At 39.5% G+C, this 17,956-nt stretch overlaps 1 protein-coding gene across 1 annotated transcript in view; it reads right to left on the bottom strand.

Annotated features, from left to right (window-relative positions):
* The window catches only part of LOC140478652 (uncharacterized), a 76,623-nt gene that overhangs the window by 13,587 nt on the left and 45,080 nt on the right, over positions 1–17,956 (bottom strand). The window contains exons 10-11 of the mRNA XM_072571869.1: positions 2,682–2,807; positions 1,210–1,335 (exon numbers count right to left, since the gene is read on the bottom strand). Of these exons, the coding sequence (XP_072427970.1) occupies positions 1,210–1,335; positions 2,682–2,807 (252 nt within the window). The remainder of the gene's footprint in view (positions 1–1,209; positions 1,336–2,681; positions 2,808–17,956) is intronic.

A 17,956-nucleotide genomic window follows, 5' to 3' on the forward strand; every position in this document is an offset into this window, starting at 1 on the left:
TAATCTTTGAAACCATCACATACTGATGAATTCTTTCACTTTGTACACAACTGACTGTGAATGTTGACAAACTCAAATGCACAGCGAGAGGGTTTAAGGTTGAACCTCCTTCTTATTTCATTCAGATGAAAAGACTTCTTTTCAACCAATTTTCATTGACACACCGTTGGTGTGTCCTGCATTACTTGAAATTCCAAAATCCTCAATGCATGAGAAAATGTGCAATTAAATATTTCTAGCATCACAAACGGAATTCTGTGCTGTGGTTGTGCCATTCATTTCGAAGAAACTTGGGGTATGAAGCACCCATTTGTGTTGTTGAAGATGTCAGTGCAAAGTTACGAGATTTTTGAACATTCATCGATGTCGAAGGAAACCTTTCCGATGTTTCCTCCCTTTGCTCCCTCGCTATGAGACCAGTCTTGCCAATCTACTACTCATGTTTGAAAAATGTTGTGCTGGAAAAACACAGCAGGCCAGGCAGCATCCGAGGAGCAGGAGAATTCCTGAAGAAGGGCTTATGCCCGAAACGTCTGGTACTCCACCATCTGCAGTCCTCACTTTCTCCCAATCTACTACTCATGCTGACTGCACAGCCAGTGCCATGTAAATAGCTTCTCTCATGTAAATATCTTCTGTAAACTGACAACAATACTGTTATCATCTGTCGAAATGAAACATGAACTATGGTTCTGCATGTTTGACTAGGATGTTAGAGAAAGTAGCCATGATATGACATGAACACTTGCATATCTCCATTACCTTTTCTCTCAAATATATCACATGACCCGTGCGCCAGTTTTCTCCCACAATACAAAAATGTGCAGGTTAGGTGAACTGGCCATGCTAAGTTTCCCGTAGGGTTAGGTGAAGGGGCTAATGTAGTGGGGTGGGTCTGGGTGGGTTGCGCTTTGGCAGGTCGGTGTGGACTTGTTGGGCCGAAGGGCCTGTTTTCACACTGAAAGTAATCTAATCTAATCTAACCATGTGATGTCATGCGACTGTATTAGTGGCATCACTTTTCACTTTCTGCATTTCCATCTCACACCTATAAGGCTCCGACTACAAACTTGAAATGACACGGATTATCTTGGAACTCATAAGCTGACAGCTCTCAAATGAAACTGTTTGATGTACATTCCGCAAAGTGGTAATCTTCAATCATTAACAGCGTGATATGCATGTAATATTTGGATAAAAATATCCTACCATCACAACGTGAAGTGTTTGTTGCGTTGATGCTGTACCCAGGAAGGCAGCTGCATGTGAAGCTTCCATTTGTATTATAGCAGACTTGTTCACAATTCGATGTGTTGGTTGTGCATTCATCTATATCTACACAAAAAAGTCCAATTTTTGATCACTGACTTTGTTTGACATTAGACAGTGGCTTAGAAATTTACATCACATGATCTCATCAGTTTCACACGAATCTGTTATGTAAATATCTTCTGTAATCTGACGACAATACTTTTATGATCTGTCTAAATGAAATATGAACTATGGTTCTGCAAGCTTGACTCAGAATGTTAGAGAAAGTAGCCATGATTGGAAATCAACAGCTGCATATCTCTCTTACCATTTCTCTCAAATGTATCACATGACCATGTGATGCCATGCGACTGTATTAGTGGCATAACCTTTCACTTTCTGCACTCCGCCATCACACCTACAAGTCTCCGACTACAACTTCTGCTCAAAAATAGGATTGGTTAATGTTGACCACAAAATGCAAAGCTTTTTTGGTCCAAGTTGATAATCTTTGAAACCATCACATACTGATGAATTCTTTCACCTTGTGCACAGCTGAATGTGAATTTTGACAAACTCAAATGCACAGCGAGAGGGTTTAAGGTTGAACCTCCTTCTTATTTCATTCAGATGAAAAGACTTCTTTTCAACCAATTTTCATTGACACAGCGTTGGCGTGTACTGCATTGCTTGAAATTCCAAAATCCTCAATGGATGAGTAAACGTGCAATTAAATATTTCTAGCATCACAAATGGAAGTCTGTGCTGTGGGTGTGGAATTCATTTTGACAATTAGGGGCATGAAGCATCCATTTGTGTTGATGAAGATTTCAGTGAGAATTTATGTGATTTTTGAACATTCATCGATGTCTAAGGAAACCTTTCCGATGCTTCCTCCCTTTGCTCCCTTGCTATGAGACCAGTCTTGCCAATCTACTACTCATGCTGACTGCACAGCCAGTGCAATCTCTTCTGTTCATATCCACTCTAAACAGGCAACAATAGATTTCAAAGACATTCCATGAATTGTGAAATATGTTTTCTTCCGCTGTGCGAAAGAAACTGCTTGAACATACACATAAACGTGGTTATTCTGTCCTCATGAAGGGACATTTCTCACCAAGTTAAGTAATATGTGATTAGCATTAACAGTATGCCAATAAAGAGCAAAGCACAATAATGAGCATTAATTGAGATGTCCTCAGAATGTATAAGAATACGTTGTTTCACAGCACTTAGCGCCATCATACTGGCATCAACCTGTCTGCAAAGCGCATAAGTGAACAGCGTTATAACAGGACACTGATTATCTTGGAAGTCAGAAGCTCACAGATCGCAATCGAAACTATTTGATGTTCATTTCACAAAGTGCTAATCTTAAACCATTAATAGCGTAATATGCATGTAATATTTGGATAAAAATATCCTACCATCACAACGTGAAGTGTTTGTTGCATTGATTCTGTACCCAGGAAAGCAGCTGCATGTGAAGCTTCCAATTGTATTATTGCAGACTTGTTCACAATTCGATGTATTGGTTGCGCATTCATCTACATCTACGGAAAAAAATTTCAATATTTGTTTAATCACGTTGTTTGACATGAGACCAAACCTTTAAGTTTATATCATATGATCTCATCACTATCTCAGGACACTGCCGTGTAAACATCTTCTGTAAACCTACAACAATACATTTTATGATCTCTCTGAATGAAACATGAATTGTGGTTCCATAAGCTTGACCCAGAATTTTACAGAAAGTAGGCGTGATTGTGCGTGAACACGTGCATATCACCATTACCTTTTCTCTCAAATATATCACATGACCATATGGTGCCATGTGACTTTATTAGTGGCATAACCTTTCACTTTGTACACTCCCCCCTCACACCTAAAAGGCACCGACTGCAATTACTGCTCAACAATACGATTGGTTAATGTCGGGTCATTGGGCACAAAATGCATCGCGTTTTTTGGTCCAAGTCGATAATCTGTGAAACCATCCCATACTGATGAATTCTTTCACCTTGTCCACACTGACTCTGAATGTAGAAAAACTCAACTGCTCAGCGACAGGGTTTGAACCTCCTGGTTATTTCATTCAGATGGAGCTCAAAAGTCCAGGCTTCAACCAATCTCAATTGACAGAGCGATGGTGTTTCCTGCTTTGTTTCAAAATCATCAATGGCTGAGTACATGTGCAATTTAACATTTCTAGCATCACAAACAGAAATGTGTCTTGTGTGTGCGGAAATCATTTCAGCAACAACCTACTTGTGTTATTGAAGATTTCATCGCAATATTATGTAATTGTTGCATATTCATCAATGTCTAAGGAAACCTCTCTTTGCTCCCTTGTCATGAGGCCAGTCTTGCCAATCTATTAATCATGCTGACTACACGGTTAGTGCAATCTGTTTTGCTAACGTCCACTGTCAACTGACAACAATAGACTGCAAAGCCATTTGGTAAATTATGAAATATGTTTTCCTCTGTTTTAAAAGAAATCCTGTTGAAAGTACTCATGAACTTGGTTATTGTGTCCTCATTAAGTAACTAAATTTCTCACCAAGCTAAGTGATATGTCATGAACATTAACAGCACGATGATAACAAACAAAACAGACTTATGAGCATAGATATAGAAATCCTCAGAATGATTAAGAATACAATGTTTCACTGCCATCACACAGCCATCAACCTGTCCACAAAGCACAGAAGTGTCATACATTGTAGTAAGACGCTGATTATCTTGTCAGTCATATGCAAGTCACAATTGAAACTCTTTGATGTACAATTGACAAAGTGTTAATCTTAAACAATTAATAGCATAATATGTATATAATATGTGCACAAAACTATCTGACCATCACAACGTGAAGTGTTTGTTGCGTTGATGCTGTACCCAGGAAAGCAGCTGCATGTGAAGCTTCCAATTGTATTATTGCAGACTTGTTTACAATTCAATGTATTGGTTGTGCATTCATCTATATCTACAGAAAAAAGTCCAATTTTTGATTACTGACTTTCTTTGACATTAGGCAGTGCCTTGGAAATTTACATCACATGATCTCATCAGTTTCTCAGGAGTCTGTCATGTAAACATATTCTGTAATCTGACAATACTTTTATGATCTCTCTAAATGAGATAAAAACTATGGTTCTTCAAGCTTGACTCAGAATGTTAGAAAACATAGCTGTGATTGGACATGTAAACCTGCATATCTGCATTACCTTTTCTCACAAATATATCACATGACCATGTGATGCCATGCGACTGTATTCGTGGCATAACCTTTCACTTTCTGCACTCCCCCCTCACACCTACAAGGCTCCAACTACAATTTCTGCTCAGCAATAAGATTGTTTAATGGTGAGTCCATGAGAACAAAATGCAAAGCTTTTTTGGTCCAAGTCAAAAATCTTTGAAACCATCACATACTGATGAATTCTTTCACCTTGTCCACCACTGACTCTGAATTTAGACAAACCCGACTGTACAGCAACAGGGTTTAAGATTAAAACTCCTTTTCATTTCATTTAGATGGAGTTCAAAAGACTTGTCTTCAACCCATCTACATTGATAGAGTGTTGGTGTTCACTGCTTTGTTTGGAATTCCAAAATCATCAGTGGGTGAGAACATGTGCAATTAAATAGTTCTAGCATCACAAATGGAAGCGTTCCTTCTGGGTGTGAAATTTGTTTTTGGCAACAATGTGGATGGAGCACCCATTTGTGTTGTTGAAGATTTCAGTGCAATCTTATGTGATTTTTGAACATTCATCAAGGTCTAAGGAAACCTTTCCAATGATTCCTCCCTTTGCTTCCTTGCCATGAGACCAGCTTTTCCAATCTATTAATCATGCTGACGATACAGCCAGTGCAATCTATTTTGTTAACATCCACTGTCAACTGACAATAGACTGCAAACACATTCTGTGAATTGTGAGATATGTTTTCCTCTGCTGTGAGAAAGAATCCTGTTGAATGTACACATGAACTTGGTTATTGTGTCCTCAATAAGAAATAAAATTTCTCACCAAGTTAAGTTACCTGTCATGAGCATTAACAGCATGCTGATAAAGAACAAAACAGACTTATGAGCATAAATGGAGAATCCCTCAGGATGTATCATAATACATTGTTTCACCACATTTGGTGCCATCATACAGCCATCATCCTGTCTACAAAGTGCCGAAGTGTCGTGTATTGTACTGAGATGCTGATTGTCTTGTTCGGCATGTTTACATGTCACAATTTAAACTATTTATCGTATGCTCCACATAGTGCTAATCTGAAATCATTAATAGTGAAATATGTATATATAATATGTATAGAAATATCCTAGTATCACAACATGAAGTGTTTGTTGCATTGATGCTGTACCCAGGAAGGCAGCTGCATGTGAACCTTCCAATTGTACTGGTGAAGACTTGTTCACAATTCGATGTGTTGGTTGTGTATTCACTTATATGAGAAAAAAGTGATTACTCACTTTGTTTGACATTGGACCACACGTTGGAAAATACATCACATGATCTCATCACTATCTCAGGACTCTGTCATGTGTAAACATCTTCTATAAACAGACAACAATACCTTTTTTGATCTCTCTAAATGAAACATAAACTATGGTTCTTCAAGCTAGACTCAGAATTTTAGAGAAAGTAGCTGTGATGGGACATGAAGACCTGCATAGCTTTTTTGGTCCAAGTCAAAGATTTCTTTGAAACCATCCCATACTGAAACTTCTTTCACCTTGTCCACATCTGACTCTGAATTTAGACAAGCTCAACTGCACAGCAACAGGGTTTAAGTTTGAAACTCCTGGTTATTTCATTCAGATGGATCTCAAAAGACTTGGCTTCAACCAATGTACGTTGAATGAGCGTTGGTGTTTCCTGCTTTTTTTTGGAATACCAAAATCATCGGTGGCTGAGTACACATGCAATTAAATATTTCTAGCATCACAAATGGAAGTATGTCTTGTGGGTGTGAAATTCATTCCAGCAACAATGTGGATGAAGCACCCATTTGTGTTGTTGAAGATTCCATCACAAAATTATGCGATTTTTGGACAGTCATCAATGTCTATTGAAACATCTGCTATTCTTTTCCCCTCTGCTTCCTTGACATGAGATTTGATTTGATTTGATTTGATTCAGTGTCACATGTAACCTTCACTGTACAGGTTGATCATTGTCAGCAAGGACCTACAGATCATAGGTTGACAAACACTTGGACCAGACTAAAGCATACAGGTCACACACAACAGGATGTGCCTAACGCAAGATCAACAATAGCAAGAACAACATTATTAGAAATTAGAGATCCCATTTGTCAATGTAATGATGGCAGGGAAGAAGTTATTCTTGAATCTGCTGGTGCATGTGTTCAAGCTTCTATGTCATCTGCCTGATGGAAGAGATTGTAGGATGACAATGGTCTTTGATAATGTTCCCAGCCTTTCTGTGGCAACAAGAGATGAAAATGCCCATGAATATTTGCATATGCCCATTTGCTTTCCTCACAAATATACCATATGGCCATTTGGTGATATGCCACTGTATTAGCGGCATTATCTCTGATTTTCTACATTTTCCTCTCTTATTTGCCATGGTCCTAATACAATGTGTGTTTAACAATAAGATCAATTGGTGGCATGTTGACAGGCACAAAATATATCACTTTTGGTAATTTTTGAACCCATCACCGACTGATGAACTTTTCACCTTTAATAAAACTCATTCTGGTTTTAAACTGACTAAATTGCATTGTGACATGGTTTAATTTTGAAATAATTGTTTATTTCAGTCAGATGGAGCTTTAGGGCAGCACAGTGGCACAGTGGTTAGCACTGCTGCTTCACAGCGCCAGAGACCCGGGTTCAATTCAGGCGACTGACTGTGTGGAGTTTGCACATTCTCCCCGTGTCTGCGTGGGTTTCCTCCAGGTGCTCCGGTTTCCTCCTACAGTCCAAAGGTGTGCAGGTCAGGTGAATTGGCCATGCTAAATTGCCCGTAGTGTTAGGTGAAGGGGTAAATGTAGGAGTATGGGTGGGTTGCGCTTCGGTGGGTCAGTGTGGACTTGTTGGGCCGAAGGGCCTGTTTCCACACTGTAAATTATCTAATCTGAAACACCTTCTTCAGGCCAATGTACATTTATAGGGCATCGGTGTTTCCTGCTTCGATTGTAATTCCAGAATCAACAGTGAATGAACAAATGTGTAATTAAATATCTCCTAGCATCACAAAGGGAAATGTATGTTATGTTTGTGCTCAATCCAGTTCGGCAACTATCTTGGCAAAACTCCCATTTGGGTTTCTGGAGATTTGTTCACAATTTGACATACATATTGCATATTCATCAGCATCTAAAGTAAAATGTTCTATGCTTTCTCACTTACATTCCTTGATGTAAGATCAGTGTTGACAATCCATCTCACATCTTAATGTGCCTCTAATGCTCTGTAAATGTCCGATGTAAATTGACATCAGTAACTTGCAAAAACTTGCCACTAAGTGTATAATTTGTTTTCCTTTGTTGTGAAGGGGTACTTTATTGAAGTTGGTCATGAATTTGATCAATGTGTCCTCACGAACTTCCAATTCTTCTTCCCATGTCAAATGATATGTCGTGAGCATGAATTAACAACATACTGAAAAAGTACAAAACAAATTTCCAAAAAGAAACTGAGAAGTCTTCAAGATGTATAAGAATAAATTATTTTATCACAATACTGCCATGAAATAGCCCACAAAGCAAAAAAGTGCAGAATATTGTTGTGAGATGCTGACTATCTTGTTATTCATATGCACTGAAGTCTCTGGTGAAGCCGTTGGAAAAATTCCGCAATTCAAAAATCATTAATAGCATAGTATCAGTAGAGATAAGCATGTCACAACCATCACAAAGTGAACTGTTTGCTGCATTGATGCTATAGCCAGGAAGGCAACTGCATGTGAAGCTTCCAATTGTGTTTATGCAGCTTTGTTCACAATTTGATGCGTTGATTGCACATTCATCGATATCTACAGAATAAAGTGCAATCTTTTAATGCTTTCTTTCTTTGATTTTAGACCATGCATTGAAAATCCAGGTCAAATGATATCATCACTTGTTTTTAACTTTTCATGTAAACACCTTCTGTACCTTGACAACAATACCTTTTGTTATGTTTTTCCATTAAATATGAACTATGGTTTTCCAAGTCTGACTCAGATTCCTTGTGCCATTTGTAGGATTGAGCAAACCTAACATCTAAGATACTAAACAAAAGTCCTGAGCTTGGACTGCAATAAATACACAGAGAGTCAGAATGATTTTAGTCTGGGGCTGTTCTTCAGCCTGGATTTCCAATTTCCACTTCCATTTGAGGAGAACAATCAACCAAACTTAACACTCTTGACTGAAATTAACTTTTACACTTCAGGCTACCCAGCATAGATAATACAGGGCCTTCACAGAGATACCAAACATTCAACTTCAATCAAAATCCATTCACACATACTCTTAACTATCAGTAAACTTCAGAAAGAGACAATGGACAACACAGATTTGAGAGGAGATGACAGGGCACACAGTCTGTATAACTGCCAGTCCTGATCTTGCCTGGGAGAGAGCCTTTGTCAACAACAGAAACAGTTTCCCCACAGGTTTCCAGCCCCTACAAGCAGCTTTGAAACCAAGAACCACAGGGGCTGAACAGAGAAGCTAAATCAGAAGGCCAAACCCAGGGCATCATTGCAACAAAGGACATCCAAAATGGGGAAGCCAGCCAAGCGATATCCAGAAAGAGAAAGAACGTCCAGACACAAGCACCTTCTGACCCAATAGAATCGACAAAAAAAGTTTCAACAGCCAGCTGTTGCATTTTCCTCACTAGTAAGCTTAATCACCCATGATCCCAAAGTTTCCAACCGAGCTAGCAGGGAAAGGAAGGTGGGTGGTGACAGTGCATGGAACTCCAAGGGTAGGAAGCCTGATGAAAGTTTCTATGATTAAAACTGCTATTTCAGTTCTAATTATGTTTAAAGTGATTAATTTATTGGTGTATTTAATTACTGTCCTCTGTATAACTGGTTGCGGTAATTTCACTGTTTATTGCTTTAACCTGTATCTCTTATATTATACTTACCTTTTATATTTAAATAAACACAAAACCTGTCCACTGCCTTCTTCATTTCACATTCCGAAGTAAGTTTAGTGTCGAGAACCTGGGATCTAGGGGTGATTAGAACCACCTAAAATCAGCAAATTACTGATTGCAAGCCAGGAGATTACACATTGGCCATGACTGACCATGAACAGTTGCACATGGCCTTTTGCTTTCTATCCACATATATCATATGGCCATATAGTGCCATGTGATCGTAATACTGACAACACTTTTGATCATCTACATTTCCCTCTCTTATCTACAATCCCCCTTCTACATTTTGGACTAAATGACAGGATTGGTTGATGGCTAGTTGAAACGTACAAAATACATGGGCTTTTGATGCATGTTGGTAACTGTTTAGATCATCAACTACTGGTGACTTTTCTTTCCCTGTACACATTGTTTTCTGCTTTCATAAAAATCAAATGATCAAGGCTAGAGATCACTTTTGACAGAATTGGTTTCTTCATCATAAGGAGCTGTAAAGACTTGCCTTCCACCTACTTACATTTACAAGGCATTGACAGCTCTTGATTCACATCATCAGTGGTTGAGTATCTGTGCAATTAAAGATTTCCTTCCATCACAAAGGAAAGTGATTTTTATCTCAGTGTTGATTCCATGATGGCAACTACATGGATGAAGTTCACATTTGCAGATTTTTTTCTCAGCCTGATATGTTGATTGTACATTTATCTATATCTGCAGAAAAATGTGCATTGCTTTCTCACTTATTTCTTTTAAGGTTAGACGCATCTTGAAAACTTATCACACATGTCGGCTGCACCTCTCATGCTCTGTTAAAATCCTTTGAGAATTAACATCAGTAGCTTACCAAAAACTTTTCAGTAATTGCAAAATTTGCTTTCCTTTGCTGTGATAAAAAGTCATTGTGTCCTCACAGATGTACAATTTTTCTCCCCATGTTAAGAAATATACCATAAGCATGAATTAATAGCATGCTGAAAAAGTACAAAACAAACTTCAAGTCAGTCATAGAGCTGTTTAACTTATAAACAGATCCTTCATTCTAACTTGTCCATGCTGACCAGATATCCTATATAAATCTATTCCCATTTGCCAGCACTTTGTCCATATCCCTCTAAAGCCTTCCTATGCGTTCGTCCATCAACATGCCCTTTAAATGTTATGATTTTGTATCAGCCTCCACCACTCTCTCTGGCAGCTCATACACGCAACACCCTCTGCAGGAAAAAGTTGCCTGTTAGGTCCCTTTTTAAACTTTCCCCTCTCACTCTAAACTTACGCCCTCAATTTTGGACTCCCCCAACCTGGGGAAAAGATCTTGTCTCTTCACGCTATCCATGTCCCTCATGATTTTATAAAACTCTATAAGGTCATCCGTCAGCCTCTGATGTTTCAGGAAAAATAGCTCCAGCTCATTCAGTCTCTCCCGAGAGCTCAAACTCTTGAACATTGGCAACATCCTTGTAAATGTCTTTAGATTAGATTCCCTAAAATGTCCACACCGACCCTGCGAAGAGTAACCCACCCATGCCCGTTCCCATTCCCCCTAACTCTACAGACAATTTAGAATGACCAATTCACCTGACCTGCACATTTTTGGTCTGTGGGAGGAAACCCACGCAGAGAATGTGCAAACTCCACACAGACAGCCACCTGAGGCTGGATTTGAACCCGGGTCCCTGATGCCGCAAAGTAGCAGTGCCAACCACTGAGCCACCATGCCACCCCAACTCTTTCAAGTTTTATAACATCCCTCTTATAACAGACAGAACAGAATTGCATATACTGCAAAACTGGTCTAACCAATGTCCAGTACAGCCACAACCTGACCTCCTAACTCATGTACTCAGAACACTAACCAATAAAGGCAAGCATAACAAATGCTTTCTTCACTCTCCATAATTTCAAGGAACTATGGTCTCTTTCTTCAGCACCATTCTCCAGGACCTTACCATTATGTGTATGAGTCCTGCCTTGATTTGCTTTTCCAAAATGCAGCACTTCACATTTATCTAAATTAAATTCCATCTGCCATTCCTCAGTCCATTGGCCCATCTGATCAACATCCCGTTGTATTCTGAGGTAACCTTCTTTGCTGTCCATTAACAACTCCAATTTTGATGTCATCTGCAAACGTAGTAATGACAACTCCTTTGCCCAGATCTAACTCACTTATATAAATGACAAAAAGTAGTGGACCCAGTACTGATCCTTGTGGAACACCACTGGTCACAGGCCTCCAGTGTGAAAAGCAACCCACCGCAACTACCCTCTGTGTTCTACCTTTGAGCCAGCTCTGTATCCAAATGGCTATCTCTCCCTGTATTCCATGAGATCTAACCTTGCTAACCAGTCTCCCATGCGGAACCTTGTTGAACATCTTACTGAAGTCCATACAGATCACGTCCATTGCTCAGTGCCATCAATCCTCTTTGTTACCTCTTCAAAAACCTCAATTAAGTTATTGTGTGGAGAGCCAGTGCTGGACTGGGGTGGGCAAAGTTAAAAATCACATAACACCAGATTTATTTGGAAGCACTAGCTTTCAGAGCACTACTTCTTCAGGTGGTTGACAACCAATTGATGAAGAAGCAGCGCTCCAAAAGCTAGCGCTTCCAAATAAACCTATTGGACTGTAACCTGGTGTTGTGTGTTTTTTAACTCAATCAAGTTTGTGAGACATGATTTCCCACGCACAAAGCCATGCTGACTATCCCTAATCAGTTCTTCCCTTTCCATATACATGTAAATCCTGTCCCTCAGGATTCCCACCAACAATTTGCCCACTACTGGTTTACAGTTCCCTGGCTTTTCCTTACGACACTTCTTAAATAGTGGTACCGCATTAGTCAATCTCCAGTCTTCCAACACCTCACCTGTGGTTACTGATGAGACAAATATCTCAGCACGGGGTCCCACAATCACTTCCCTAGCTTCCCACAGAGTTCTAGGTATGCCTGATCAGATCTCAGGAATTTATCCACCTTCATGAGTTTTAATACCTCCAGGATTGCACTTAAACTGGAAGGGGACTAAGCAACTGGCAGGGACATTTGGTAGAGCTGCTTGGGGAGGATTTAAACTAGTAAGGTGGGGGGCGACACAGGGAGATAGTGAGGAAAGAGTCAATCTGAGACGGGTACAGCTGAGAACAGAAGTGAGTCAAACAGTCAGGGCAGGCAGGGACAAGGTAGGACTGATAAATTAAACTGCATTTATTTCAATGCAAGGGGCCTAACAGGGAAGGCAAATGAGCTCAGAGCATGGTTAGGAATATGGGACTGGGATATCATAGAAATTACAGAAATGTGGCTCAGGGATGGGCAGGACTGGCAGCTTAATGTTCCAGGATACAAATGCTACAGGAAGGATAGAAAGGGAGGCAAGAGAGGAGGGGGAGTGGCGTTTTTGATAAGGGATAGCATTACAGCTGTGCTGAGGGAGGACATTCCTGGAAATACATCCAGGGAAGTTATTTGGGTGGAACTGAGAAATAAGAAAGAAATGATCACCTTATGGGGATTGTATTATAGACCCCCTAATAGTCAGCGGGAAATTGAGAAACAAACTTGTAAGGAGATCTCAGCTATCTGTAAGAAAAATAGGGTGGTTATGGCAGGGGATTTTAATTTTCCGAACATAGACTGGGACTGCCGTAGTGTTAAAGGGTTAGATGGAGAGGAATTTGTTAAGTGTATACAATAAAATTTTCTGATTCAGTATGTGGATACACCTACTAGAGAAGGTGCAAAGCTTGTCCTACTCTTGGGAAATAAGGCAGGGCAGGTGACTGAGGTGTCAGTGGGGGAGCACTTTAGGGCCAGCGACCATAAATTCTATTAGATTTAAAATAGTGATGGAAAAGGAAGACCATTTCTAAAAGTTGAAGATCTAAATTGGAGAGAGGCAAATTTTGACGGTATTAGGCAAGAACTTTCGAAAGCTGATTGGGGGCAGATGTTCACAAGGAAAGGGACATCTGGAAAATGGGAAGCCTTCAGAAATGAGATAACGGGAATCCAGAGAAAGTATATTCCTGTCAGGGTGAAAGGAAAGGCTGGTAGGTATAGGGAATGCTGGATCACTAAAGAAATTGAGGGTTTGGTTAAGAAAAAACTGGAAGCATATGTCAGGTACAGACAGAATGGATCGAGTGAATCCTTAGAAGAGTATAAAGGCAGTAGGAGTATATTTAAGAGGGCAATCTGGAGGGCAAAAAGGGAACGTGTGATAGCTTTGGCAAATTAAGGAGAATCCAATGAGTTTTTACAAATACATTAGGGACAAAAGGGTAACTAGGGAGAGAATAGGGCCCCTCAAAGATCAGCAAGGCGGCCTTTGTGTGGAGTCGCAGAAAATGGGGGAGATACTAAATGAATATTTTGCATCAGTATTTACTGTGGAAAAGGATACAGAAAATATAGAATGTAGGGAAATAGATGGTGACACCTTGAAAAATGTCCATATTGCAGAGGAGAAAGTGCTAAATGTCTTGAACCACATAAAGGTGGATATATCCCCAGGATCTGATCAGGTGTACCCTAGAACTCTGTGGGAAGCTAGAGAAGTGATTGGTGGGCCTCTTGCTGAGATATTTGTATCATTGATAGTCACAGGTGAGGTGCCGGAAGTTTGGAGGTTGGCTAACGTGGTTCCACTGTTTAAGAAAGATGGTACGGACAAGCCAGGGAATTATTGACCAGTGAGCCTGACCTCAGTGATGGGCAAGTTGTTGGAGGGAATCCTGAGGGACAGGATGTACATGTATTTGGAAAGGCAAGGACTGATCAGGGATAGTCAACATGGCTATGTGTGTGGGAAATCATGTCTCACAAACTTGATTGAGTCTTTTGAAGAAGTAACAAAGAAGATTGATGAGGGCAGAGCAGTAGATGTGATCTATATGGACTTCAGTAAGGCATTCACCATGGGAGACTGATTAGCAAGGTTAGATCTCACGGAATATAGTGAGAACTAGCTATTTGGATACAGAACGGGCTCAAAGGTAGAAGACAGAGGGTGGTGGTGGAGGGTTGTTTTTCGGACTGGAGGCCTGTGACCAGTGGAGCGCATTTTGAGATTTCTGAACCAAGGAAGGCAGCTGCATGTAAAGCTTTCAATTGTGCAGACTTGTTCACAATTCGATGTATTGGTTGCACAATCATCAATATCTCCCAAAAAAAGTGCACCATTTCAATGCTCACTTTCTTCAACATTAGACTGTATGTTGAAAATCACATCAAATCATTTCATCATTTTCTTAGAACTTTGTCATGTGAACATCTTCTGTAAATTGACAACAATATCTTTTATGACCTCTTTCCATTAAGTATAAGAGATGGTTCTCCAAGCTTGACTCAGAATTCTCGTGCCATTGGCCATGATTGGCCATGAATCATTGCACACGCCCATTGCTTTCCTCACAAATACATCGTATGACCATATAGTGCCATGCAATTGTTGTAGTGACATTACCTTTGATTTTCTGCAATTTTTTCTCTCTTATCTACCATGCTCTTGCTACAATAGTGGGCGGCACGGTGGCACAGTGGTTAGCACTGCTGCCTCACAGCACCAGAGACCCGGGTTCAATTCCCGCCTCAGACAACTGACTGTGTGGAGTTTGCACGTTCTCCCTGTGTCTGCGTGGGTTTCCTCCCACAGTCCAAAGATGTGCAGGTCAGCTGAATTGGCCATGCTAAATTGCCCGTAGTGTTAGGTAAGGGGTAGATGTAGATGTAGATGTAGATGTAGATGTAGGGGTATGGGTGGGTTATGCTTCGGCGGGGTGGTGTGGACTTGTTGGGCTGAAGGGCCTGTTTCCACACTGTAAGTAATCTAATCAATTTGGGCTCAGCAACAAAATTGATTGCTGAGAGGCACAAAGTACATGGCTTAATTTAAGCCATCAACTCCTGATGACATTTTTCTCCCTGTACACGTTATATTCAGTTTTCAAAAATCTCAAATGTTCAAGACCAGAGGTTACTTTTGAGGGACAAAAACAGAAATTGCTGGAAAAGCTCAGCAGGTCTGGCAGCATCTGCAGAGAAAAAAGCCAGACCTAACATTTCAGGTCAAATGACCCTTCCTCAACACGGTTGCTATTTTTGAGGGAGTTTATTCATTGATACAAAGTTAGTGCATATAAATGGTAAAATTGTAAAATGAATTGAAAAGCAGTGCATGGTGCCTTTACGAGATTGTGCTTTGTCTATGCTGGGAAGTTTGCAAGCATTGTACACAAAGTCCAAAAATTGAAACTAGTGTATCCAAAGACTTTTCAGTTCGCAGGCCAAGCAATATTTTTGCCCAGACAGCAGTTTAAATTCAGCCAAGTAATTTAAAAAGACACTTGGAGACTAAGGAACAATTGAATTTAAAATGGATTGCTTTGACATGCAGATGCCAACCAAATTATAAAAATTTAATATGTCACGGGGTATATAAAACTGAGATTTTTGAAAATTGGCAGAGCGCGTCCTCCTTATTTGTCATGAAGTGGAGGTCGATATTGTTCTTATCATTAAAGCCGAAATGTCCAGAGAGGACCACCTCGCTTCATAATCTGATAAAAGTAGTATGAGAAATGGTGTAACCTACTTCTCACCACCCACACCCAATCTGTTATAAAGGAATGGCTAAATGAAATGAAGTCCTTTCACTCACTCTACAATTAACAATTTATTTAACTCACTCCAACAGTGAACAAATTAACAGAATTACTACCAAACTGAACAATTTCTCCCTAAGTACTAACTGTTCCCGAACTGAATTAAATTCTACTGGAGACAATGCTGTTCAGATAAACACAATTCCCATTTATATAAACATAGTTAAAAGGGAAATGATAAATTTGAACTTAATCTCTCCAATTTCACACAGTCTATATCATCTCTGCTTCATCTCCAATCTTTCTTCAGTTGATCTCACATCACAAACACCTTTCTTCATCGATTTCTGATGTCCAAAATGCCTCTCTCTGTCAAATTCTAGTGTCAGGAATATTAATCAAGAGTGCCTTGTACCTTTAGATGGCGCTTAAAGATTTCTGTAAGACCCCATTATTTACTCTTCAGATTATAGTTGGCTCTCTGTTCAGATGGCAGGTGGCTCTCTTAGTGATTCAATTTTAATAAGGAGCTCTAAAGTCTTGCTTTCCATCTAGCGACATTTACAGAATATTGGTAACTCTTGATTTGAATGTAATTACAATATCATTGGTGGCTGAATATCTGCGCTGTTAAAAATTTCCTTGCATCACAAAGGAAAGTGAGTTTCATATCGGTGCTGAATCCATGTCAGCAATTGCTGAGAAATCTATTCCATCTGGAGAAGTAATTGCAATATTTTCTTCTTTACTTTGCTTGTCATTAGACCATACCTTGACAACCTATGTCACATGTTAACAAAAATCCCTGTATACTTTATCACCTTGAAAACATTTGTAAATTGACAATACCTTTTGAGAATTCTATTAAATATAAAATACAGTTTCTTTCAGTTCACTCAGTATCTTGGTGCCAGTGGCTATAATTTTGATCCTTCTCTCCTTACTAAATTATAATTTTTCTGTCCTAAGTTAAACTAGATTTGAATTGATTAATGGCAAGCGGAACAAATACAAGACATGCCTATAAGCCAAAATTGAGATCTCTTCAAATGCAGAATAATTGCTTTCTCAAAATTGGTCCCATATTCTACAAATGAACATGTCTACAAAGCAGAAAGGTGCAAAATATATTGTTGAGATGCTGATTATTTAGTAATTATGATTATCAATTATTTCTCTATTAATGAACTCGCGATTAGTAGAAAGTATCAATTCTTCACACATCTCACAAATTCTACTCCCTCTCCTGTGTCTATAAATGCATCTGTCCTTAAGTTCATTGTTCATGGACGGTCACTGAGGGTCATCCTCTAGGTCAAGATGAGCAGAGTGTTGAGTGTCCTGTACTATTGACAGGATCTCTCCACGCAGTTCTTTTTTCCAAGCTCTGTCACTGTTCATCTGATTTTGCTCCCAGCTGATGTAGTTACTGTACAAATCAGATCCCAGGCTGAAATCAAAGCCTAGTCAAAGTAAAACTGAAACCAAAGTCCCTCTTCTTCTCTCTCGCTCTCTCTGACATATGTATGTTTTCCTAAGTTTAAATAAAACTCCTTAGGACTAGAAACTTCTAGCAGACCTTAAAGCACAATGGTTCACACTGTTAAGCTGTAAAATGAATCTCAGTTATTTGAAGGGATACATGGGAGTGTAGGAAGTAGGTGAATGACATTCTTGACTGTGCAAGGATAACAGCAAGGATTGTACTATAGACTCAGTTGTTAATGACACAGTGGAACTCTGAGTACAGGTATACCCTGTTTTTATACTGCGTCGCTTTACACTATGTCACTTTTACAACCGACTTATATTAGTACCTGTTTTCAACCACCAAAATAAATCCAAAGAAGATTTTTGCTTTTATGAAAAAATGCAAAACTTCTCCCAAACACATTAATGCTTCTTCGTTTTACGTCATTTTGGTTTCACAGGAAAGTTTAACT

Source organism: Chiloscyllium punctatum, chromosome 6, assembly GCF_047496795.1.
Source record: "Chiloscyllium punctatum isolate Juve2018m chromosome 6, sChiPun1.3, whole genome shotgun sequence".
In the NCBI taxonomy this organism is placed as follows: domain Eukaryota; kingdom Metazoa; phylum Chordata; class Chondrichthyes; order Orectolobiformes; family Hemiscylliidae; genus Chiloscyllium; species Chiloscyllium punctatum.